This window comes from Pteropus alecto, unplaced genomic scaffold (genome assembly GCF_000325575.1).
Source record: "Pteropus alecto unplaced genomic scaffold, ASM32557v1 scaffold22, whole genome shotgun sequence".
Lineage (NCBI taxonomy): Eukaryota > Metazoa > Chordata > Mammalia > Chiroptera > Pteropodidae > Pteropus > Pteropus alecto.
In genome coordinates, this window is record NW_006434839.1 from 6,205,942 (window position 1) to 6,214,426 (window position 8,485).

The window sequence follows — 8,485 nt, forward strand, 5'->3', positions numbered from 1 at the left end:
TATTACACGTAGATATTATATATAAGCTTTCCTACAAGCAGTTAGAAACACTGAACGAAGACCCGTGTGTATGGCTCATTAACACTACAGGATTTAAAGGAAGGGGGCAGAGAAAGCAAAAGGCTTAAATAAACTGGGGGTCCAGGGTCACTCTTTGAGTGCACAACACATCTCGGTTGCCTCTGTCTCTAGGACCGATGTGATGACTGAGCACTTGATATTGGCAAAGCACCATCTCTTCTTTTAAGCCTTTAAATTTGGCTCCTGTCCCTATCGCTCCGCTCAAATAGTTCTCTCTGATGCAATAACTTCATCTTTCTTTGAAACTCCCTTGCTTTTTCTGCTCTCCTCATCATGGTCAATGTCTTTGTTGTGTGTATTAGTCAGGATAGGCAACAAGGTTATGCTGCAGTAACAAACAATCCCCAAAATGCCAATGGCTTAAAACAACAAGGATTCATTTCTTGCTTACATCACATGTCCACTGCAGGTCAGCTGGGGCTCTAGTCTGCATCGTCCTCCCTCTGAGACCCAACCACACTGCAGTCGCTGTCTGGAATGTTGCTGGATGTTGTGGCAGAGGGGGCAGTGAGCTCTGGAGGGCTGTACACAGGTAATTAAATGCTTTGGCTGTGAAGTGACACTCTTCTACTCACGACTCACTGGCCACCTAATCACATGGTCTCACCCAAACACAAAGGAACTAGAAAATGCAATCTCAATGTATTCATGGAAGGTGGCGAGTAGGATATATTGAGGATCTGCTTAAAATCTCAGACATATTTCATATTAGGCACTAACAAGCCATCCCTCCAAATGCTGCATACATGCAATTTCAGAGGATGCAAAGCTCCCATGTTTCCGCTGACCCCCAGCAGGTTTACAACAAGTACTTAAATAGCACCCAATGTGGTGGGCCTCGCCCTCACTAGTTTTCCCTCTTGACTCGTTTTCATGACTATACTCTGCTGATCCTCCTCTCACTTGTTAAAGTTTTCTTTTTTTGCTTTTTTTAAACTGTAGGGTTTGTCAAAATGTACCCCGTTATCTCAAATGCCCCACGACTACTCCAACTCTACACTTTTTTCAAGACCACAGTCCAGTTCACCTCCTCCATTAAGTTGTTTCTGGCTAATAATAGTCTATGATATTCTTCCTTTTCCTGAATTTCTCAAGTATTTAGTCTGAACTACTTGCGATATTCCATGGCTGCTTCTTGAGCATCGCCCTGTTCTCCATGACATGCTCATATCTTTGAAAGCAGGGCCTTGCCTTCCACTCCTCTATGGCAGCCTGACCGTGAGGAGCACATTTGAGCTCCCGAATGCAGGCTTCCTGGGATTGGCTGTCACGAAGTCCAGGTGCTGATGCTGCCTCAGCCACTAACTTAAGTGTCTCCACTCCCTTCTCCTGGATCTCCTCACTTAACCCCTCAGGAACGTGAGATGGCTGGAACTAAAGCTCTTTCAAGTTCATTCCAGCTCTTACAAAGCTACAAGAGGTGAGTTACCGAGAAATTAACTGATGTCATCTCTGAATCCCGAACGAGAATCAAAGGGATATCCCTTCCTTCTGCCACATTAGAGGAAGGTTATCTGTGACTGCTCCTGAATCCCAGCTCCTGTCATCCCCAGGGGTCTAGTTAACAGGCTTCCTATTTCAGGGGCAAAAAGGAAGAGGGAAAGGATGGGGCAGGAAGAGTCGCTCGGGAAACTCCTTCCAGCAGGCTATTATCTTGCAAGGTCTAAGCCGTAGGAAGGACCCTGGAATGTCCCAGTGGCAGAAGGGAGAGGAACTCTGGCTTTGGAGGAAAGAGGGGAGAACGTTGGATCCCCAAAGTTGAGAAGAGACAGGTTGTGGATTCCATGGTGCCTCCCAAGGGACAGGACCTTGGGTGGGGTGACTTTGAGGGATACCTGTGGAGCTGGACGCTGTACCTGGAGGCCCTTGAATGAAGGCTGGCGACACTAGAGAGGACCTCTGGATCCGGAGTTGCAGTCTCTGAGAACAGTGGGCATCTGTGACGACATGATCAGGACACATTGATGATATTATCTTCAACCCATTTTCCTGAACCCGCTTCAGCAGCAGAATGCTGGTACAACTCAAAGGAAGGGAAACCGGAAACCAAAAAAATGATTTAGGTTGGACTTTTGCTGAGAATGGTAAGTAGGAGCTCAGAGCTAGATTTAGGGGGGAAAAAAAAAGTGACATTCTTCTTACCTGTTTCATAGAGCGCTTTGTGAATGTCTCAGACTTCCATGACCTGATACTCCTCAGCATAAGCGGGAAGCATAATAGCAGCCTCAAATCCAGCAGAAGGCCACTGCGTGTGCCAAGGCCTGGCCCTTACAGGGTACTGGAGCCCTCAGAGTTTAATGGGATGTGCACGGTACATTGGCGGGCAGAGATGCAGACCCATTAATAGCTGAAAAGGAAGCAGGCTCGAGGAACCAGAATATTATAATGTATACGTAACATTTATTATGTGCCAGGCACTCAACACCTCTTTCATTTTATGCAGCAACACTGTTGAATAGAAGCTATTAATATTATTCCATTTCGCAGATAAAAAAACTGAGGTATCGAGAATTTAACGATCCGTACAACAGCAAACCACTCGTAAAAGGCTGAGGTGATATTTTGAGCCAAGGTACACCAGATTCAAAAACCAGAGTGGGGTGTTAGATTGCCAGAGAATGTTACTTGGAGCTCAAATATATAGCATGTGAGGTCCCCTCACTTTGCCACACGGAATGAGGAAGTTTGGCTCAGAATAGAGAATAGAAGGGCTCTGAGCATGAACTCTGGTGCTGGCATCTGTCTGGATGAGCCTTAGTTTCCTCCATAAAGTAGGGACGGTAAGATCTTGTAGGATTATGGTGAGGATTAAGTGGAGTAATGTAGTGAAGCATTTTAGCACAGCATCTGACATAAATGCTTCATAAATATATGCTCAAAAGAATGTAATAGCAATCATAAAGTAAAAACAATAACAAAAAAATGGGTACTAATGTTTTCCTGATCTTTCACAGAAAGCAAATTCTTGTGAAAGAAAACTCAGTCTGGTAGGGAATTAAATAAATTTGGGATGAGGAGATTGCAAAGTTTTCTCCTCGTGGGGAATCTCTGCAAAGTCAGCAGGGACCCAAGGCCACATTCTAAATGGGATGGAGTATAATGGAAACTACCTTCGCTTGACAGCATCCAGCCTCCTTATTTTTCTTTTCAGTTGCGTGAGCATACATATATACAATTACAAAATACATGTGCAGCTTTTACAGGTCACTGCATTCTCAGTTCCCAGGGACTCCTGCTCCAGGTATGTGAATGTTCCTGGCAACGTTTCAGATTAGACATCAGTCTTTGACCCAGGTATGTTAAAGTAGCTTCTCAAACCACGCACATTTCATCACACTCACACCTAGCCCCGTTAGCAGAAATTCTCCTCTGCTGTCCGCATCTTAGTTCATTTTTAAAGACATTTCCAGCTCAATTCCAGTGGCTTTGGCATCTCATTACATTCTTGATAATTAGCTATATCTCATTACATCCCAGCCCAGCTGGAACAGGATTTGTTGTTTTCAGGTGTAAACCTGTGGCGTGCCTCTTACTACACCTCTTCAAAATTCCAGGCAGGCCTTCTGCCTCCGCCAAATTAGGACGACTACTTCCAGCTGTGTACATTCATTACAACTTCCATTTCAGGAAAAGACTCCGCTGCATTTCACATCTGGTCACGCGTTTATTAATTATGTACTTCTTATGACAACTGTGCTTAATTAGGATGGAGTCAGGACCTTGGCTGAGCCCAGTCATTCTTTGTTTTCTTTTCTTGGTACCTCATTACACTCCCTCCAAATTATGCCCAATTTGTTTTACATCCCTGACACCTTAAGACAACTGCTCTCAGATGCGTGTATTTCCACACGTACTTTGCTTCTCAAGCAAAATCTTGTTGACCAGAATGCTCCTTTTGTTCATGTCCTGCTAGGCCAGACATTTTGCTGGGCTTCTCACATCTGCTCTCAGCGGAGTGAGTGTAGCTTGGGTTTGTCTGAGTCCTGTCACCCTCTATTCTTTACTATGAAATTTGTGTGCCCTCGTCCCTATGCCTCAGAACAAGAATCCTGAAGGCAGTGGTCTCGGTCCATCTGGAGCCTGTGAGGCAGGAATCTACTTTTCTCATCAGTGGTGAACTTCCGGGCTCTGGGCTAGCCACAGAGGGGACAGCAAATAGTGAGATGCAGTTCGGAGCTTCTAGGAGGAAGAGAGCAGCACAGGGTTGGGATGAAGATTTCGATCCTCAATCCTGTAAGACGTCTTCCTAAATGAAAGGACAGCTTTGGCGGATTGAGGGGGAAATATGGCCTCTGGGGAGGACGTTATCAAAGTGGCAGTTGTATGACTCTTTATCAGAGTGAAAGTATAAGCTCCATGTTACAAGGGACTGTCTCTTCGGCTTGCCATTGCATGAATCCCGTCTCACCTGAGCTGTGACAGGCAATTATACCTTTTTGACTCACTGAATGAATGCATTAGTGCTACGACATTCTCGGATATGACCTGACAGTAAGAATTATCAGGGTGGGTTACCAATTCAACTCGGCTGTATTTGAATTTTTCTTCCCAAGCTATTTGAAACATAAATTAATGACTGTCAGGCTGAGAAAACATTCAGGCAAGAATGAGGTCCTGGAGAAGGACTGGGGCGCCTGTGAATGAAGTCACTGAGCAGGCGGAGGGCCCCCCTACAGATTTCTTATAACACACTGTCTCAAGGGTATGGGCTGTGGTAACTCAGGTTGGTCCCCTATTCTGTCCTATTACAGATAATAAGAATGTCCTTATCATCTAATATCAGCCACATACCTACCGGCATCTGGCACACATCAGGCCCTCAGGGACTGTTTGCTGAATAAGAAATACAAGAAAAACAACACACAACACTTAAGCTTCTCCAACATATTTTTTTTTAATTTTCTATTTTTCTCACCAAGACCAACCAAAGTTGTACAAATAGGTGTAAAATTCTGGACCATTCAAGTGTGAAGAAGTACTGTGTGTGGTCAGAGTCCTCCCTCTTCTCCTTTCCATGTGTTTTCAAGATGGCTCCCCAGTCAGCGCATTGCTTTCTTCTGTGACATATTAACCATGAGTAGCAAGAGCACTCGGAGACTTGGGGACAGTGGTGAGGCCCAGCGTATCAAGAGCAGTGAGGGCTCACAGCACCCAAAAGCATTTCAGGAACGGACTCAGCTGGTGGGCGCACGGTGGAGGAATGTCACAGATGTCCCATCTTCCTTGCACTCAGCTGAGCCGACCTGGGCTACTTTCTAAGGTGAGAAAGACATAGGGGCTCATAAGGAGAACAAATGAGAATCACTTACATTCGGACAATGTTAAATGCAAAGTTCTCTAACTACTATTTTCTCTTGGAAAGTTGAGGGGCAAAATCAAGAAGATGATTGAATCACTTCTCATTCTTCCTTTTTTTTTTTTCCATCGATTTGACAAGTCTTGGTTTTGACACAGCAGAAATAAAAATGAAAAGGCAATATACCGACTTATAATCTATGTACGAGCTATTGCATAAAAAAAAAAAAAACAAAAAGAAAAAACAAACGAACAAAAAAACCAAAAAACGAAACTCTCCCAGGGATTGACATAAAAGAACTTTTTTTCCATAGCCCCGAAGAAATTCTGTTTTGGTTAGGGAAATTTGTTGAAAACTTCAGCCAATTAAGAAGGCTTTGATTTGATCTTCGCAATAGAGACAAAGCAATGCACATATACTTATTTCATTGAATCCTAAATTAACACGGTCAAGAGAGAAGAAAATCCCACTCTTTATGAAGTAGAACCCCATTAAACGATTTTAGGAAGGGACTGAAACTTGAGTAGCAGTCTACTTTTCAAAGACTGTTGGGTACTAGTAATTTGTGCATCCATTTTCTTCAGAGTCCAGTTTGATACAGCCTTCTTCCCTGTCTCATCCTAGTCCCTTTGGAATTCACTGCATTAAAGTAGATGTTAAATCAAAATATTCTGTACTGTAAACTCCCTTTAGAGTTTATATAAAAAGCCAAAACTAAAGAGAAAAAGAATCCTTATCCCTTTCCACTAAAGCATCAGTGTAGAGAAAACTAAGTCAGCTCAGAATATACCACATGACAGACCAAAGAAAGTGGTAAGTATGACTAAGGAAAAAAAATGACCATTCCCCACCCCGACCCCAAGTAGTGCAACCGGTTAAACCGTGGTTATCTTCTTATCCTTGGTGGCTTGCTTGATGGCCGCCTGCTCGCAGATGATCTCCTTGAGCCGCTGCAGCCTCGTGTTCTGGGTGGTCTGGTCTCCCACCCCTGTCTGGCTGCGATGTAGCAAGGTCAGGGCATGGATGTACTCCAGCTCGGTGTACTTCACACCCTGGTCCACCACCAGGTTCAGGAGCTCATCGGCCGTGTTGTACAGCATCTCGTAATACTGCCTGAGAGAGCAAGACAGAACACGGCTCACCACCTCCGCTGTCGGCTTTGTATGAGCAGTTTTAGTGGTAATGAATATGCTGCTTATCAGTTACTCGGTTTAATTATTCAATGAGCATTTGCTGATCACTAGGCATTGTTCTAGGCATTATGAACATAGGAGAAGAAGACAGACGTGATCTCTCTGTGTGAGAATAAGTTTACATGAACGGAGACCTCACACCTTTCCGTCTCAGTTCACTTAAGACTTTCTCCTAATTTCACATTTACCTCAGGAGAGCCAAAGAAAGAGAAGTAAGGGTACAGAACCAAGAGAGAGAAAATAATCATCTGGCAGGTATTGCCAACGGTTCTTGTCTCATTCAATCTCTCATTCATTCATTCATTCATTGGAGAGTCTGTGAAATGCATGGTTTTCTCCTTCATAAAGTGAGATAATAGTAGTACCTACCTCTTAGGTTACTGGAAGGATTAATCCATATAAAGCACTTAGAATGGTGCCCAAAACAATTACACATATAATTAAACAATTACACATAAACATTAACTATTATTAGAAATATAATAATAATGTATTAATGATAATGCAATAATAGTAACAGCAGTATACAGTGATGAGCGAGAGGTAGCCTTTTTCCTCAAATAGTTCAGAGGCAAGTAGGAAAGCTAATGAAAAACAGAGAAGTCATGGTTGCATTTCTGCTGACAAGCTAATTTCCATGTACTGTCATTCACCCTCACTGTGCCCAGTGAGCTATTACTCCCTTTTCTCAGATAAGGAAACTGACAGCAGAGAGGTTAGAAGACTTGCCCTGAGTCACAAAGAGAGTGAGTGGTGGTGCCAGGACATGAACCGGGTTTCTGACTCTAAGTCCAATCCTCTTTTTTCGCGGACACAGTGAGAAGACTGTCCAAGTGCCACGAGTGAGGCATGAACGTTATGAGGAAGGAGAAATCGCGCCATGCTGAGGGAAGGGTGAAGGATCAAGGAAGACTCCAGATGGGGTAGGATGTTGTCAGGCGGGGCTTTTGGGAAGGAAATTCTAGATTAAAGAAAAAGAGAAGAGCGTGAGCAAAGGCAGGGAAGAATATTCCGGTTATCCTGGGTGCAGCTGAATGGCGAGAAGTTGTGGGAAAAGGCAGTCAAAGCCAGAAGGGAGAGAGTCTGACATCCGGCTAGTTACCTCAGTAAAGAACGTTAGGCCCAGTTAAGCCAAGAAATGCCCTCCGTCTTCCATCCCCCAAGGTTCTGCTGAGAGCAGGGGCACCAGTCCAAGTTGTGCTTCTGGCGGATTAATGTGACAGCGGTACGTAGAGCGGTCCAGGAGGACACGGGTTATAATTCTGGCAAAAAGCTGGGGACTCGAGAGCCATCTGGCTGCCAGGCTTGGCCTGGGTGGTGGAGAGATGAGCAGGGCGTGTAAGAGAAATGTGCGTCAGGGTGACTCTTCAAGGCAGAGGGAAGGTGAAGGTGGGAGCCACCTGCCATTCTTAAAAGCGACGTTATGCACTCCCATCCCTCACTGAGTCTACTGGACTCTGAGGCTACGACTTGCACGGCCACCAGTTACCCAGGGGGTACAGTTCAGCAGTGCTATGGCAGCTGGTCAGCCGAAAGACAGAGGAGCCTTCCCAGGTGCAGTTTGCCTCCTTCTCTCTCCCCGACAGGGAAAGCAGCTCCGCCAGGATTGAAGGGGCAGAATGAGGCAGGGGAGCCAAGGCAACTCTGGGGGTGAAGGGATGTTGCAGATCTGTCAGGATTACTTGCTCAGAAACTTTGCACTATTGTACTTGGGGCCTTGGATTTGTTTCTTCTTCATCGGGAACGTCTTGATAAAAGAACATCCTATGGGAGAACTAAGCATCCTCGAAGTAAGGAATACATTCTGGGACTTTCGCAATGTCAGGAGTGTTTTATGGGAACACTGCTACAATGAGAACGTGACCAGGAAGAGCACTGGTGTCTTTTCAATGGTGATCTTCTTTTCCTGCTCTGC

At 44.7% G+C, this 8,485-nt stretch overlaps 1 protein-coding gene across 1 annotated transcript in view; it reads right to left on the reverse strand.

Moving 5' to 3' along the window:
• Nucleotides 1–4,950: 4,950 nt before the first annotated feature.
• The window catches only part of EXOC4 (exocyst complex component 4), a 643,761-nt gene continuing 640,226 nt past the window's right edge, over nucleotides 4,951–8,485 (reverse strand). The window contains 1 exon segment of the mRNA XM_015588393.2: nucleotides 4,951–6,490. Within this exon segment, the coding sequence (XP_015443879.1) occupies nucleotides 6,253–6,490 (238 nt within the window). The 3' untranslated portion in view covers nucleotides 4,951–6,252.